The sequence below is a fragment of the Diadema antillarum genome, unplaced genomic scaffold, assembly GCF_040938485.1.
Source record: "Diadema antillarum isolate AM-2024a unplaced genomic scaffold, OU_Dant_1.0 seq00001410_RagTag, whole genome shotgun sequence".
In the NCBI taxonomy this organism is placed as follows: domain Eukaryota; kingdom Metazoa; phylum Echinodermata; class Echinoidea; order Diadematoida; family Diadematidae; genus Diadema; species Diadema antillarum.
In genome coordinates this window covers 717,664-734,996 of record NW_027272164.1, presented here as the reverse complement: position 1 = coordinate 734,996, position 17,333 = coordinate 717,664, and the positions used below count along the sequence as shown (strand labels likewise).

Genomic DNA, 17,333 nt, shown 5'->3' with positions numbered 1-17,333 from the left:
TCAAGTTGTATTAAGTTGTTGTTGTTGTTTTTTGGCGCATCCGGGTAATCTGAAGAAAAATTGTAAAAAAGTATCTATCAGGGCATGAATTTAGATACATTCATTTGGTCACAGGCGGATCTAGGGCACAGTTTCATCAAAGTTGTCAGCCCTGACAAGTTGTCATGCAGTCTCCAACAATCACCATAGTAACAGTCAGTAACCATGCAGGGGGTGTTTCATAAAGCTGTTAAAGTTTTAATACGAACGACGGTGATCAGTTCTGATGTGCTATATTATCAGAATTTCAATAATTCAGCACAAGAACTCAATCACCAGTCATTCTTAAGTCATTTGTAACTTTAAGAACAGCTTTATTTTCTTAGGCAATCAAAACAAAGGATTTTACTGAAATTGTCAGTGACAGACAACTTGTCAGGGCTGTAGACAACTTTCATGAAACGGTACCCAGGAATTCCGCAAAAAGGGGGCGCCTTTACAAAATTAAAGGGGGCGAATGCAGTCCTCACCCCCAATTTTGTCTTTTTATTTCTTTACAGTTTTAACAAAAAAAAAAGGGGGGGGGGGGGTCGGGGCGCCCGGCGCGCCCCCTCCTGGATCCCCCACTGTATCACATCATTATGTTGAGGAATCAATACAGGTCAAACATGCATTCATCATCTTCAGCATTGATCATCATCACCAGCAGCAGCAGCAGCATGGACATTGAGAGTAATATACTCTTTATCATCCGATCAAAATAATCCAAAATGAATGCAATTTTCTCCATGACCAAACCGTTGTCTGGGTGATAAGTTTGAAAGTGATTATTGCTGATTAAAAAACAAGCAATCAAAAAAAAAAAAAAAAAAAAAAAACCTGATCAACAAATGAGATGTTATAATACACATTTCAGCAAAATCTTTTTTCGTTGCATGCAGGTCCTGCCCTGTACCAGTGAAAGAATGATAGAACAAAAATAAGAAGGGGGGGGGGGGAGAATAATTACATACCGGTACAATGTATTTGTCTGTATAATCAGGGAGGTGAATCACCTCCCTGGTATACAGATAATGTACAAATCCATCTAATTTAGGGCTCTGCAGCAGCACGGCGAACACAGTAAATCCACTTTAAGACAGACGCCCTCTATTGCACCAACACGGTAATTTGCAGAGAACATGGCGAACGAAGACGATGACATTCCCGGTGAGTTTGTTGTGTAAACATCTTGTACTTTTGCTTAGTTACCAATCCTATTTTCGACAGATAAGTTATCTTCGTGAAGTTTTTGAGTTCTCTATAGTAGGCAACGAGATTTACATGTTTATCAGATAGGTACGTCATTGAGTAAATGAATCTCCTGTCGTGTGAAATTAAAGTTTATGGCTAATTTTTGCTAGGATGCGAGCGGACTGCAGTGCTTACAGGACGCCGGGGTACCGGTGCAACAAGCGAGAGACCGCCGCTGCGCTCTTGACTGACTGTGTGCCGCACCCACAATCACAAGATCACGAATATGACCGCCTAACGTTAGGTTTTTAACCCTAATCCAAGAGTCTAAATTTAGTTACCACCGCGGCTGTTGTGTAGGAATTTCGTCACACCTAGTCACACCGTAGTAGATACTACTTAATGTTCAGGGTGCTATTCTAACCCGATACTCTGTTACTAGTGTTAGACAGCCAGTGGCAGTAGTAACAGCAGAAAGATCTGTCTGTCCGGAGGAGTCTTTTGGTTTTTTTTGACGTTATCGCTCTCCTCCGGAGGGGATCCGTGATGAAGCCAGACGCAGTCTCCACGGAACATATCCCCGACCAATACAGACCAATATTTCGGTCAAGGGTGCTACCAGCTTCTTCTCATGGTACAATTGTATTCAAAATCCCATGAATAAAGTGTGCAACACAATGATAGGCATGCAAACAGCAGAGAAATCAAACACGAAACAGGATCAATCCATAAACAAAAATGTGGATCTGTAAACAGTCACAGACACAGTGCATTGCCATTGGAAAGAAGTTCAAGAAATGGGCGACATGCAAATCATGATGGTATATTGACACACATTTAGTCATTGTAGAGCCCACAAAGTAATTATTAAGCTTAGCCAGCTTCAGTTTTAGCAGTAAGGGCTGAGCAGAGACAAAAAGATGTCGGAAAAACAGAACCCAAGCTTTGACAATTTGACTCTGAGTCTGAGGCGCATATCGAAAGTTAAAGTTGTATGGATTTTAATACCTACAAGATATATGTACATGGTAGCATCCTGAGCTTATGTTGTAAGAATAATATAAATGTCTAATAAGGTAATATCGAGGGAGAAGAAACGCATGTGAGACTGTCTCATTTTCAAGCCGATTCTAAATCCTGAATTTTTATTCTCTTGTGCAGCTAGTGGAGCCGTCTTCACTTTTGGGAAGAGTAGATTTGCAGACAATACAGCCAATAAATTTTGGATTCGCAATGACAAGGCGGTGCAGGTCAACTGTGGGGATGATCACTCAGCCCTTGTGACAGGTGAGAAAGCTCTTGACATCAGGCTCACAGTGTTATGATAGTTTTAAACCCTGGAATAGCTTTTGAAATCTATATTCTAGAAAAGTTGTTTATGTTTTAAAAGACCAAACAAAATCTTGATTTAAGAGGATCCATTGCAGAGTGTCAGTGATCTGAAAGTGCATTGTGATCTTATGTCATATTCATAATTTTATGGATCTGTAAGATACGATTCTCAGGTTTTGTCTCTAGTCATAATCGTGTTTTTATATCACATTAAGACCTGTGTTTGTTCCTACCTAGTATACGTTGTACTTGTGCATGTGAACTACATTATGTAGATGGCGTTGACTTTGTCAAAAAGTGTATGCCTTTTCCCTACATAGAAAATTCAGCTGTTGTCAAGTTTTGTATTCAGGATACTTGCAATTACCAGTGTTCTCTTACATTGTAGATCTTTTATCACCTATTTTTGGAATGGCTGAGATATCAAAAACTAAAGCAAAAATGAGTGGTCCTAATAAAAGGTGGGTCCCATCTTTTATGAGGACCATTTTGTTTTGATTTGTTTTTGAATGCATTTGCCATTTCAAAGATGATTTTCATCAAATAAACTTTTAATTCCTCTTAGAATTGTATGCTCTTTAATATTTCATATAAGTGGTTTCTTATTATCCCTCAAAACATTAAATCCTGAATTCCCATCTCAACCAAAACTACCGTATACCATCCCTTTAAGCCTGAGGATACTAATGGGACAAAATATACGGATTACAGAGATAAGGAAAAGGTACCTTTCCACTCATGTATCTTCTTTTCTTTTTGTCTTTCCATCTGTCATTTCAAGGACTACAGTGTACTATCACTTTTTAATAGTGTAAATATAAGCCTTTGCCATCAAAAGTATACCACAATCAGCTTTTAGGAAAATAATTTCATCTAAATATATGTTGAAAGTCTCTGTAGCTATAATTATCACATAATTTCTCATTTCACTTTTACATCTTTGTTCTATTTTGTTGTTTGTATTTTGCCTTGTAGAGAATGGGCGCCTATATGTGTTTGGCGCTAATGACTGGGGGCAGCTCGGACTTGGCCATACGAAGTCAAGCAACAAGCCCAGCAGTGTCAAAGGTGAATCTAAGACTTTATGATGGGGTCTTTTGTCTGTGTGTGTGTGTGTGTGTGTGTGTGTGTGTGTGTGGTGTTACTCCTGTGCACCCCTAATATCAGACTTACAGAATCATAGTGCCCAAGACCTGCTGGTTATGATATCCAAAACTCAACTTTTGCACCACAGCATGACCTGTCAAGTTTTACGCGATACACTACTGTACTGTTCACAATTCTTGGGAGTGTTCGAATTTATTTATTTATTTATTTATTTATTTATTTATTTATTTATTTATTTATTTAATTAATTATTTAATTTTTTTACGATCTTTTTGTCTGAAAAAAAAAACCTCTATCAAAGGGTTGGCAGGTACATTGTATGCTTCCTGCCAGCTAGATTTTCGAGTAATGACTTGTCTCAAATCCCAGACAAAATAATCATGCTTATCTCTGCCTAAACCACAACTAGTCCCTAACCTCTTTCACCTACCACACCCAAAACCTTTGACAGGTTATCGCACTGAAATAATATGTGAACTTCTAAATAACACTCCTAGATGTAAATAAAACAATTCACTTCTCCTCCCAACACTCCAGCAGCAAAAGAATGCCTCCCTACATTTGTCCTGTCTGATGTGTTGTACATTATAATCACACATGGGGATGCCACACTGTTTATATTGACCAACAAACAAACAAACAAACACATGAAAACAAACACAAGTTGTGATCTACTTTCATCTATAAAGGGAATCTTATGTTCCTGACATATTTTGTAGAAGTTTCTTTCCATAAAAGAGTGAACAGTGTCACGGAGAACCTTTATCACTCAGGATTGCCAGCAATGAGAGATATGAACAAGATTTTGATGTATTGATTTTATGATGACAAGAGTTTGGGGCAGTAGAGTGATGTAGACAATGGAAAATTTCAACAACAAAATGCACACATGTAATTGAGAGGGCAAGGGGGGGGGGGGCGGAATATGATGGCATCAACTTTGCTCATTGTGCTGAATGCAAACTGTGCCACAGTCTGCAGCAATAAACACAAATTGTGTATATGTATAGTCATTCATTCATTAAAATATATATATTTATATTGTCTCTTCCCAGGCCTAAAGCAGGCGGGTGTGGTCCAGATAGCCTGCGGCCGGTCCCACACGCTGGCCCTGACCCGCGACTGCCGCCTGCACTCCTTCGGGGCTGGGGGCGATGGTCAGCTGGGTCATGGGGACTCCAAGCAGTATGAGACGCCAAAGCTCGTTGAGGCCCTAGGGGAGCAGGAGTACCTTATGCTCTCTTGCGGCACCGACCACTCGGCGGCGCTGACAAGTGAGTTTGGGCGTGATTCGTAGTTTGATGCCAACAGATATGTGAATTGATTCTGAAGGTAGAGACTGAACTCACTCTGATTTTTGCTCGTTAGATTTAGATATTAAATCAATATGCGTTTTCTAGTCATTGTCAGTAATTATACCCCCGCCAAACGAAGTTTGAAGGGGGTATATAGGAATCAGCTGACGGTCGGGCGGTCGGGCGGTCGGTCGGGCGGTCGGTCCGTTGCAAATCTTGCGTCGCGAACTACTTCCTCAGTTTTCAACCGATTCCCATAAAACTTGGCACAGATGTGTGCCTTGGGTTGTAGATGTGCAAGACGTATTTTTTGACAGTACCCAAAAGTACGTTGCCATGGTAACGGCATATTATGGGCAAAAATGGGTACAAATCTTGCGTCGCAAACTCCTCCCACAGTTTTTGATCAATTTTTATGAAATTAGGTACAGATGTTCATCTGAATATGTTAATGTGCAAGACACATATTTCCGCAGTGACAAAAAGTGCGTTGCCATGGTAACGGCATGTTATTGGTAAAATATAGGGTAAAATGCTTCATGGCAAAACTGCTTCATCAGTGTTCTTCCAATTCTCATGGAATTCATATTGAATGTTTGTCTTAGGATATAGGTCAGCATGACACATTTCTTGACAGTGACAAAAAGTATGTTGCCATGGTAACAGCTCACATATTATGAGCCAAAATGATGGAAAATTTTGTGTTGCAAACTACTTCCTCAGTTTTTGCCCAATTTCCATGAAACTTTGTACAGATGTGTGCCTTTGGTTGTAGATGTGCAAGACGCATTTTTAGACAGTACCCGAAAGTACGTTGCCATGGTAGCGGCATATTAATGGCAGAAGATCAAGGAAAGATCTTGCGGATTTAACTACTTCCTCAGTTTTTTGACCAAAGCTTATGAAATGTTGTTTTGACCAAAGCTTATGAAATGTTGTTTGGCGGGGGTATAACCAGTCGCTGTAGCGACATTTCTAGTTTCATCTGTGGCTGACAGCTGACCTAGATGGGATGGCAGCGCAAGCTGGCAAGCTGTAAGATGTATAAAAAGATGAAACTGTCACACTTCTTAGCATTGAGGATTGAGAGCATTCTTCAACTTTTAATATGTTGCAGCTATGAGAACCTCTCTTGTCTCTCTGTTAGGTTGGAGGGGAAGCCAGTCAGGTTTTTATTTCAAATTATGTAATAACCGTACAGTGTAGAATACTGTTGTAGTGTAGCTACTATTTATAATCATCTAAGGTTCAATTACTGTGAAAGTTGATATTTTTTGTGCTTGGCCTAGTAAGATGAATTTTGTTTGTGTTTAATTACGTGGAATCAAGACCTCAACTACTGGAACTGATGGCAAGCAAAAATATGTGTATTTGCATGCTTTTATTTTCACTCTAGTTTCTGGTTGCGCAAAATGCAAAAAAATTTCAACACCATGAAAATTTCCACTTTTGCAGTACCTTGCTTGTACACCATTATAATGCCACAAGGTTTTAAGTTGGAAGAATGCTTTATTCAAGCAACATTTCTATTGTCACTGTTTTGCCCCCTTGTTGCATTTTCTAGAGACTGGCACCCTGTACACATGGGGTGGAGGCTCCGAAGGCCAGCTGGGTCACGGAGAGGTCGATGAGATCAACATCCCCAGGGAGCTGTCGGTCGGCGTTCCCGTCAGAATGGTGTCCTGCGGTTACTACCATACGGCTCTCACAACAGGTGAGGGGGGTAGACTGAAGTCTTTCCTGTCTGCTGCTGATATGAATACTGTATACACCATATGTTTAAAGAGTCTAATTTTTCGCAAATCGGGACTTCCCGACAATTTCATGTGTGGTTGAATTCGCTATTGTGGAGTACAGCACTGAACAGAGAAGTGTTATACATTCATGTCAGGATCAGAGGTAAAATCTGTGTGTGTTTTTAATATGTGAATAGCACCGGACTCGCAGAATTTGCAAAAATAAAAATCTCGCGATATATTTGGGGTTTACAGTATCACAACAGATACTAAGGAGCTATTGTGGCACAGGGGATAAGACCATGGACTGGCAATCACAAGGTTACTGGTTCAAATCCCCTGGCTACAGTGGTTGTGCCCCTAGGCAAGGCACTGACTTTATCCCTTTTGCCTAGCCCTTTGGAGGTGACTTAAAGCTGTCGGTCTTGTGGTTACTTGCCCTCAAGCATAGTTTTATGTTGCTTCTTTGGTGGCCACACAGTTTTAAAGAGTTGTAATTGTGTGTTGGCAGTATATTTACTGGACATTTTTATGTTTGATTGTGCAATGCCTTTTGTGCAAAGTGTTGAATGATGTTTTTACCCACGCCGATGAAAATCAGCAGAGGGTTATGTAAAGGGCTCCATATGTTTGTTTGTTAGTTTGTTTGTTTGTGTACAAGATAACAAGAGAACGGGCGAACGGATTTGCACCAAATGTTTAGGGAATGTTTGAATAGTGACAGGAAAGAATCGATTAGATTTTGGTGATAATGGGTTGACCCCTGTGTGACCTTGTAGTTTTGACGCCATAGTATAGTATGATGGGGTGACCACTCCGAACATTTTCCCATTTCTTACTTTGCACATTTTCCGCTACCATATGAAAACAGAACTCCCAGACGACAGACTTCGCTTCTCAAATGTTTGTGAGAATTCAGAAATTTATGTTTATTTTAGGGACTGGTCCTTCTGAATTTGTGAAAATTTTGTGAAAGTTTGCTTTTCGTTGTCACAAAATGGCCCGTATTTGGTGATTTTTCATATTAATATTGATTCTTGTTTTCGTTGGAGGAACATCCCTCAATCACGGGAAATTTTTGCTCGGTCCCAGTCACACTGCAGTGCGTATGCTTCCATTTCTTAGTGCACTATCTCACTGGGCGAAATTTGAAGTCTTGGGCAAAATTTGGACACAGCACCATATATGTCAAGATCACCGCTCGCACTCTTTTTCATTGTGGAGTGTTTTGGTGGAAGTGAATGTTCGGATAGTGACAGGGAAGAATCGATTAGATTTTGGTGATGATCAATTGACCCCTGAAAATTCTATGTGACCTTGTAGTTTTGACCCCATAGTATAGTATTGCAACTACTCTGTAGCGCCACTAAGGCGTGGGTCTGCCGCCTTTGACGGCCCCTCTCGTTTTGTGTGTGTGTGTGTGTGTGTGTGTGTGTGTGTGTATGCATGCATGTGTATTTAGAAGTGACTATCTGCATAAATGTAACAGAAAGGATTCAGGAATTGGCGCTCGCTTTGAGAAGACTGAGTATCACAATAATGATGCATGACACAAATTTACAAGGGTCAACACAATATGAAACGACACTGTACTGGTGAAATAATTGTATATGCTGCTATGTCCATACTCATTGGGTGTTCGGTACGTTCCTGCTTCAGAGGACAAGAGGCTGTTCACGTTTGGCGAGGGAGAGGGCGGGAAGCTGGGGCTCGGCAATGACAGCCTGGACGGTGTCAGGGAACCAGAACATGTGACCTACTTCAAGGAACCAGTAGAGTATGTGTCCTGTGGCAACGCCCACACAGCCGCCATTACAGGTATGTTGTTGTTGTTGCTGTTATTTTGATTTTTAAGACGCATGTGGAGAGAGTTTCATAGTCTACATTCCAGGTTTTTGTATCTTTTATAACCACCTTTGTTCATTTCCCTTCATGGTGCACTCATGACAAGAATCTTGTTTGTGAATTTCAGCCCAAAAGATACGAGTTCTCAGTTGCTGGTTGTGATGAATTCACTCCCAAAGACAACCATGTTCTTTCTGTAGACTGATCTATGGGTCCTTGTCATAGAGATCGCTTGTACAAATTGAATGGCATCTCATGCTGACTGTTGAGTATCTGGGCAAATGCACAAATTATTTGAAAAGATTGATAGCTCTTCAGCCTTCAGTAAAACAGTTTATAGCCATGAATGTCATGGACATCATTGTATTCTTGGCTCAATGAGACAGCAAGACCTTTCACACGTAAGATATTAATTATGCTTTCAGTGTCATGAAGTTCATTTTGGCTTAATGTTTATCTGTAGAGATACTCTTGATTGGAATATATTCTGTTGATTTAAAGGTAAAGAATTTCGGACAAAGGTATGTGGTTGTGATGCCCTTCATTGAGAGCAGGTCGGTCCTAACAATCAAGGAAATGTGGATATTAATGCAAAGAGAGACAGAATAGCAGAGAATACTAGAGAGGAAATAGTTTGTTTATACCATGCTGCTCTATTGGTAATGGTTTGAAGAAGATTTGTTACCTAAAATCTTTAGATTCTCTCTTTTAAGTAGTCGAGAGCTACTCTATCGTACTTGCCATACACAAAACACGGTGGGAAGCAAGGCGGAAGTTCCATATGAAGCAAGGAGATAAGAGTTGTAGACTAACATCTCACCTTTTTGCATATTGTCTTTCCATAGAGAGCGGTCATCTCTACACGTTTGGGGATGGTGCCAGTGGTCAGCTGGGCCTTGGTCCGGACGCACTGCAGACCAGTCTTCCCATGCTGGTGACCAGGCTGGAGTGGACCAAGTGTCGCTGGGTGGCGTGTGGCGAGAGTCATACTGCTGTTATCACAGGTGTGGTATTGTACCATATTCTGTTGTTTCCTCTGAAAGTAGTAGATGGACCGATTTTTTGCTGTACATATTCTTTATAGACACAGATACATGTAGTTCTGAAACTAAATCATGTGCTTTTATAGCTTTAATTGCTGTGTCTGATCATGCTTTTAATGACATTGATTTTCAGAGTAAACTGAATTTGGGTATCATTTTGGTAGAAGTGTCATGTAAAGTATGTTTTTTAGGCCCCGTGGTGTGTTTGAACTGAAATTACAGATTACTCAGAAACGAGGGAATCTGCTGAATATGAAAGTTAAAAAATGCTACCAAGTGAGAAGGAATACATACAATTAATTTGCAGAAGAATGCAATGATATGTTTGTCTCATTGAAATTTTAGAGTATGATGAAAAAAATCATAGACTTGTTCCTGTTAAAAGGGCACAATTGACAATGCTTGTATTTGAGTAATTAAAAGCAAGTGCAATTTTAGAAAAGCTTTCAGTTGCAGTCTACAGTTGCCCTGCACAGAAACTTTATAGTTGCTTGTAAATGCAATCTGAGCAGTAGTCTCAGAGCAACATAACAATGTTTAACACTCTCAGAAGTTTGCTTCCACGTGAGATATTCGTCTTGTATGCTTGCAGTCAGATCCATTTTATAGTTATTTTTAATTCATCTGTGTGTGCATACTGACACACTAATAATGACTGATAATTATTTCTCTGTTTAAAGGCCAATTGAAGCATGATGTGGCATAGCACTTTAAGGCTGCTATTTAAAGTCCCAGTATCGTGGGAAAACATGGGCGGTCTTATTGATTTCACCGTCCAATGGGGGCACTCTAAACCACGCGTAGCACTCATCAGTCATGTGTCAGTGAATACGTGCATTGAAGAGCATGCTCATTGGTAACTGCCAACTCCAGTCGAGATTTGATGGCTGTGCGCATACTTATATGTAGACCGATTCGGGTTCGTTGAGGGCAGCAGACAATTTGTGGCACTGGGCGCAGCCATGAGCTCATTTTGAGGTGTCTTAGCCGACCCCCCCTTCTCTCCCCCACCCCCGGGCAACATGTTTATCACGCACTTGTAACAAAGGTTCGCACACTAAGCAAGCGTTCGTGGACTCAGTACGAGACGCCTATTGGCTAAAACGACCATGCATCAGTTTTTCATTCTGCGCGCGGAAGGGGGTGGGAGAGAGGGAAGGGGGGGGGGGGGTCGGCTAAGACACCGCAGTAATGGCGCTGTCCATGCCAAAAATACACATAGCGCGTCACAGAATCGGTCTATAGAGATCAGTGATAAAGCTGTACACAATCCATGACTGTGATTCTAAAAAATATTCGAAGTGGGCTTACTTTCCCACTCCATGAACCCCCAAGCTACCAGGTCTTTATAGGTTTTTGATCTCTTGCAGAAATTGTGTGGTCATGCTCCCACTTATAATCATCTCTCTCTTTTTTTTTTTTTGCATTTATTTGTGTGCCTCTCCAGCCAAGGGTTGCCTATATACTTTTGGAGACGGTCGCCATGGCAAGCTGGCTCAGGGTGAGGAGAGCTTCTCTAACATCTTCGTCCCGACCAAGGTTCATCGCTTCAAGGGTTTCGTAGTAGAACAGGTGAGAAATGAACAGGTTTCCATATTTTATGGGTTGCTGTGTAAAGAGTTGCAGTATGTGCAGTCACTATAGAACATATTCAACTTGTTGTAATGTGGCTGGACTTCTCTCTAGGCAGTGGAGTGAGTGGACTACATGTATATGTTGCAAATTTGATTCCATTGATTGGATGGTAAGACGTCGAGTTCCCTCCCCCCTCCCATCATAAATGTGGTTGAACAGTGCCATGTTAAAGGAACAATACCAACTAAACAACAGCAACTACCTACCACTACTATTTTCAATACTACTTCTACTACCACAATCACTGCTACTACTACTACTAGTCTACTACTAGGAGTAGCACTCTACCTCTAATACTACCACTACTACTATGCTACTGTACTTGTACTACTACCACTACCATTACTATTACTATTGTTCTACTACCAGTACTATCAGTCTACTATTGCTACTGCTACTCCTCCTCCTCCTACTACTACAACTGCTGCTACTACTAAGTACTACTATGACTACTACTGCTACTCCTACTACTGCTACTGCTACTGCTACTGCTACTGCTAAAACGTACTGCTACTACTTTTTAAATAGTACAACTACTACGACTTCTATTATGACTTCTGCTACTACTACTACTACTACAATGATTCTACTACTGCTATCATTCCCTACCTTCTTTCTCCAGGTGTCATGCGGAGGATGCCACACCCTGGTCCGGGCGAGGAGGAGAAACCCTCCGGAGGACCCCGAGTCTGATCAGGAGCCGACGGAGGCTGAGCCCAGCAAAGCAGGCGACTCCATCTCCAGCGCGGTGATGGGAGCCAACCTAGCAAAGCTGGCCAACTCCATCGATCTGAACGGGTCGCTTGGAGGCACTGCCCGGGTCAGACGGCGCCAGAGGGAGGTGAGGGTCATTCTCCCCTATCAGTGTAGTACAAATGTGACCCGCTACAACAAAAGGATCCGAAAGTTGGGGAGGACAATTTTCTGAAAATGACATGATAGTATTCCCTTGCTCTTCCACTTTAATTTTGTATATAACACGACTCATGAAAGTACTCTGTTGCAGAGATATTGATGATTAATAGCCCATATCGAGTGGTTAAGGAAATCAGCGTTTCGAGAAGACCGCTTTCAAAGTTTTCCTTCCGACGCTATCATGATCAAAGAGGGGCAAGACAGTTTTCACTGCTTGGCAATAGTAGGTATGCTCTTAGCAACCTCCACGATGTTCATTCAAGCTTAGCGCCAACAGTCTATGCACGACCAATCAGTAACCAGGATGACACGCACTGACCAATAAGATCACTCCCTCATTGCTAGGGGCGGAGTCTAGCTGCAGCGCAAACTCCTAATCTTCGGACACGTTTCTGTTCCGTTGAAACTTGGAAAAGTGTTTTATGCTGTGATTATCATTACTTTTATCATCCAGTGCTAGGTATTACATGAGGTAGAATTAAAACTTCTCTTTCATTTGAACCCTGTTTTGGTTGTAGAATTCTGAAGAGACTCTAAAGTGCTAAAGTGATGAATTATCCTTAGATTGGCAACATTTTGAGAAAGGAAAATTCCTGTTTCTCTGTCAAATGGACAAATTTTTGTAAAATTTCTTTCTGAGTTTGTCCAGATCAAATGAGATAAGCCCATTCCATTTTAATCTCTTTCCCATAGATGTAACCTGAAGAGTTGCCAACAAGATGGTAAGCTCTGCAGCAAAATGATCCCAGGACCTGATAGATTAAGCATTGACCATTGGTACATTGACCATTGGTGCATTGTCCAAACTTTTGTCTTCCAGGGATCACCACTGCCGCCACTCAGCAGGACCCTGCCTCCCTTGGGGTCCTCCACGCCCAAGTCCACCCTGTCGTCGCTGCCTTCCAAGGATGTGCCCCTCAGTCTAAGGCCGCTCGGCAAGAACGGCATTCCCAAGATGAAGCTGAAGCTGAACGGTGAGTGTAGGGCATCAGCGGAGGTGCCGTGTTTCCCTGATTCTACAAGCAGACTGTCTGAAAACGTCTGGGTCCCATTTTTATAAGAGATGTTAGCATAGCAAACTCTTTGCTAGAATAGCAACTTCCCATAGCAACAGCAGATCAGAAAGCTGGATTCTTGTCATTACCGTGATGGCAACTGCCATTCCAGCAAGAGTTCCTATCATAGCAACTTTTAATGAAATGGGGCCCTGATACCTATTCATGTCTGTAGAAAACATTTTTCCCACTAGTTTCATGTTGCTCGAAATGAGCAAAAATTTCATCTGTCACAGTAGTTGTTTTTGTTGTTATGGTTTCTCTAAATCTTGTCTTCTGTAACATTGTTGGCTTAATCAACAAGATTGCGTTGTTATGACATTCTTCGCAACACTGCAGAAGATGAGACAGATGGAAGCAGGGAAGGGAGGGACAGCCCGGATGGAGGAGGAAGGAGGAGCAAACGAACCGATGATGACAGTGCTGTGGAGGATGATGACGAGGATGATGACAAAGAGAGAAAACTCCCAGAAGGCCAGGACCCATTTGGAACTGTAAGTTTGTTTGTTCACCCATTAATCATTTTGTGGTAGTAACTCTTGCCATCTCTTCCATCATTCGGGACACTTGTGGCTTAAAGGTAATACTTGTACCTGATTCGGGTCGGTCATTGATGTCCATCAAGGTCTACGAGCAAAATGAAATTTTATCTTTAATAGTCTTGTCCATGGGATGAATAGGCCCTTTTCATTTTGAAGATATCCCCCGTGAGATATATCTGAAAGGAATGGAAATACAATCTTTTGATGGGAGGGTCATCTTTTCATGTTTTTATATGAATCTGTAATCTGTGTGTGTTTTTGAATTTCTGAGTTGCAGTCCTTTTTTTTTGGGGGGGGGGGACCCTCTTCGGAGGAAAGTATTGAAGCAAGGCAAATTTTCATTGATGACTTTATTTCAGAAAAGTAATAGACAGTTCTCATTTCCTTCTGGTTCCCATCTGTTTTTATCTTTATTATGCTCTTCACATAGACTGTCTTTGTTCGATTTGGCATCGGCTAAATGTTCATTTGTATTTGTACGTGAATAATGTTTAAGTGTCATAATCATGCATGCAAAATTATGTTATCTTCAGGCATTAGGCGTGTCTTCATCAGCCCGAAGTTCAAACTAGCGGGACATTTTGCGGTCTTAGAAAATAGCCCGATACAGCGAATGTGCGTCTTCATCAGCTCGAACAGCCTGCTTCGGGAAATTAGTCCGAAAATTGACGCATGCGCACTTTGCAATATTACTCTGCCTGGTTCGCGGTTCGAAAGTGGATTTCCCCGCTCAAAATCTCCTATATCACCGTATGTACGATTCTACAACCAGGGAGGTGAGCAGTACAGCAAATTCTCTCCAAAGGGATATTAATAACGCTACTCTTTCTTCTGTCCAGTGAGGCATCTTATATATGAAATTAACGAATTGCAATGTTTAAACAAATCCAAAATGCACACAATCTGCAAGAATCTTCAGCTAAGGTAGAGTGGACCAGAAGAAGAAGTTTACAAAAAAAACAACAACAACAACGGCTAGCATGCACGGCACTGAGTTTTGATAGGGAGGTGAGAGAAATCACCTGCCTGGTTTTAAAGATGACAACAACAGGCTTATAGTACACAATCCTTGAATACACCGTGCGTGTAATGTACTATACACACTTGTACATGCGTGTGCTTTCCATTACCAGCTGGCTAACCAGAAGCGGTGAGGGATCGAGAAAATTTCGGACTGATGGAGACGCACCCAAAATAGTGCGCTATTTCACGAATTAGCGCTCTAGTTGACGAACTAGACCAAGATTTTTGGGGAAATTTTCCCGATCAAATAGCACGCTATTTGCGTCTTCACTTCACAGATAGCGCGCTATTTTGACATCAGACTAGTTTGATAACCGCAAGATAGCGCGCTGTTTTGAAACTTCGGGCTGATGAAGACACGCCTATTGTTCCACTGCTTTATGGTTAAGGTAATGTTTTCAGTTTGATTTCATACATATTTTTTTGACATATTATATCTTACTTCATTATGTGCTATTTACTGTCATTTTTGTTTTGTCTTATGACTTCGCAATTTGCTGCAGTGGCATTCTCGCTTTGAAATATAAACAGTGCGAAAGATGAATCTGATAATTCATGCAGCCAAACTTAGACACGAGACACAGACATAGCAGATTAGCTATGATATTCACAGTATTGTGCAGTAATTCCAAAAATGTCTCATATTTCAGAGACACTCTTTTGTTCAAATGACACATGATTAATAATACTAACATGTAGGGCCTACATGTCACACAAAGATATTGGATGAAAGAGAGAGAGAGGGAGAGATAGGGAGAGATAAAGAGAGATAGAAAGAGAGGGAATAAGAGAAGTAGAGAGAAATATAATTGCATGACACCAACACTATTTTTGACTATCTTTAAAGACCCTTGCTGATTAACTTCTCTAACCCTTGGCACCCCCCTCAGACGCACTTTTCAAAGAGCGGGAGGAGAGAAGGCATGAAACCCTTAGTCATGGCTCGCTCAAAGAAGCAACCTATCGAAGAGGTACCCACTGATCTTGTCATTTCCCATTCTGTTTTTGTATTATTCAATCTTATGTGTTTTTGTATTATTCAATTTTCTGTTATTAAAGGGATTGTATAGTTTTGGTTGAGATAGGAATTCAGGTATTAAGTTTTTACAAGATGATTAGAAACTTCCTGTGTGAAATATAAAAGAGCATGCAATTCTAAGAGAAATTAAAAGTTTATATGACATACATTGGTTTTGAAATGGCTGAGTTATCCTGAAACAAAGAGGTCCTAATAAAAAGGTGGGTTCCATCTTCTGTTAGAACTAATTTGTTTTACTTTGTTTTTGATATGTCAGTCATTTCAAAACCAATTTTCATCACATAAAGTGTGAATTCCTATTAGATTGTTTACTCTTTTATATTTCATATAAGTGGTTTCTAATTATCTCATAAAAAATTAAAACCTGAATCCCTATCTCAACTAAAACTATACATCTCTTTAAAGGAAACCAAAACTCAAAGAGAAATGTGGATTGAGTGAAAGCAGCAACATTAGTAGAACACATCAGTGAAGGTTTGAAGAAAATCGGACAATCGATGCAAAAGTTATGAATATTTAAAGTTTTGGTTTTGGAACCGCTGGATGAAGAAACTATTAGAGGTTATGATGTCATGTGTGGACAACAATACAAACTAAGAAAATATAAAGGGAATTCCACAAAAAATCCACTTTTTTAGCATAATGAAAGAGCACTTGACTAACCGCTTTCAGAAAGCAGGGGGAATAATTGCTACCCTTAACCATATGTCAGTATCAAGTTGATTGAATGTGTAATTTATTTAATTTTCATGAAAAATGAATTTTTGTGGAATTCCCTTTATATTTTGTTTATTGTTGTCCACACATGACATCATAACCTCTAATAGTCTCCTCATCCAGCGGTTCCAACATCAAAACTTTAAAGATTCATAACTTTTGCATCGATTGTCCCGATTTTCCTCTAACTTTCACTAATGTGTTCTACTAACGTTGCTGCTGTCACTCAATCCACATTTCTCTTTGGGGTTTTTGTTACTCTAAAGACCCGGTAATGGTGGTAGCATGGGGAAAGAAGTTTGGCTCGATAGAATCAGCCTTCATTCCCTGCTCACTGGGGTACATTAGAATACCTTAGAATACCACGAATAGCACAGGCCTGTTACAATAAAATTGCTCACCAGTGAATACAATGTATGTGCATCGAAGCATGTGCTCATAGGTAATTTTCGATTCCAGTTGAGATTCTTCGGCTTTGTGTAAACTTAGATAGAGATTAGTGATAAAGCTGTACACCATTTGTTACGGAGATTCTCGATTATATCCCGAGCCAGGCCAGGCTTCCCACACATTGTATCCCCATGCTGCTGGGTCTGTAAAAAGGGTAGCAGCTCTCTCTGCTTTAATAGCAACTTTGTTATTTATGGGGGGGGGGGGGAGGGTGTGGAGGGATCGATATGAGGGGACAGGAATAAGGGGAAGGGGGTAAAAAGGGTTTGGGATTTCAGAGATGGGGTAGTCTCCTCCATTGTGATGGCTGTTAATGTAACAGCCAGAATTTTTGCATGATTAATTTTTTCGCGCTCGGTCGAGTGTAATGAATTGTGTTTTCAGTTT

General features: G+C 40.8%; 1 protein-coding gene across 1 annotated transcript in view; it reads left to right on the top strand.

Moving 5' to 3' along the window:
• Positions 1 to 1,098: 1,098 nt before the first annotated feature.
• Positions 1,099 to 17,333, top strand: part of LOC139709125 (X-linked retinitis pigmentosa GTPase regulator-like) — a 32,785-nt gene continuing 16,550 nt past the window's right edge. The window contains exons 1-12 of the mRNA XM_071621086.1: positions 1,099 to 1,188; positions 2,374 to 2,499; positions 3,520 to 3,612; positions 4,707 to 4,925; positions 6,511 to 6,660; positions 8,342 to 8,500; positions 9,373 to 9,531; positions 11,018 to 11,142; positions 11,828 to 12,046; positions 12,941 to 13,094; positions 13,515 to 13,669; positions 15,631 to 15,711. Of these exons, the coding sequence (XP_071477187.1) occupies positions 1,161 to 1,188; positions 2,374 to 2,499; positions 3,520 to 3,612; positions 4,707 to 4,925; positions 6,511 to 6,660; positions 8,342 to 8,500; positions 9,373 to 9,531; positions 11,018 to 11,142; positions 11,828 to 12,046; positions 12,941 to 13,094; positions 13,515 to 13,669; positions 15,631 to 15,711 (1,668 nt within the window). The 5' untranslated portion in view covers positions 1,099 to 1,160. The remainder of the gene's footprint in view (positions 1,189 to 2,373; positions 2,500 to 3,519; positions 3,613 to 4,706; positions 4,926 to 6,510; positions 6,661 to 8,341; positions 8,501 to 9,372; positions 9,532 to 11,017; positions 11,143 to 11,827; positions 12,047 to 12,940; positions 13,095 to 13,514; positions 13,670 to 15,630; positions 15,712 to 17,333) is intronic.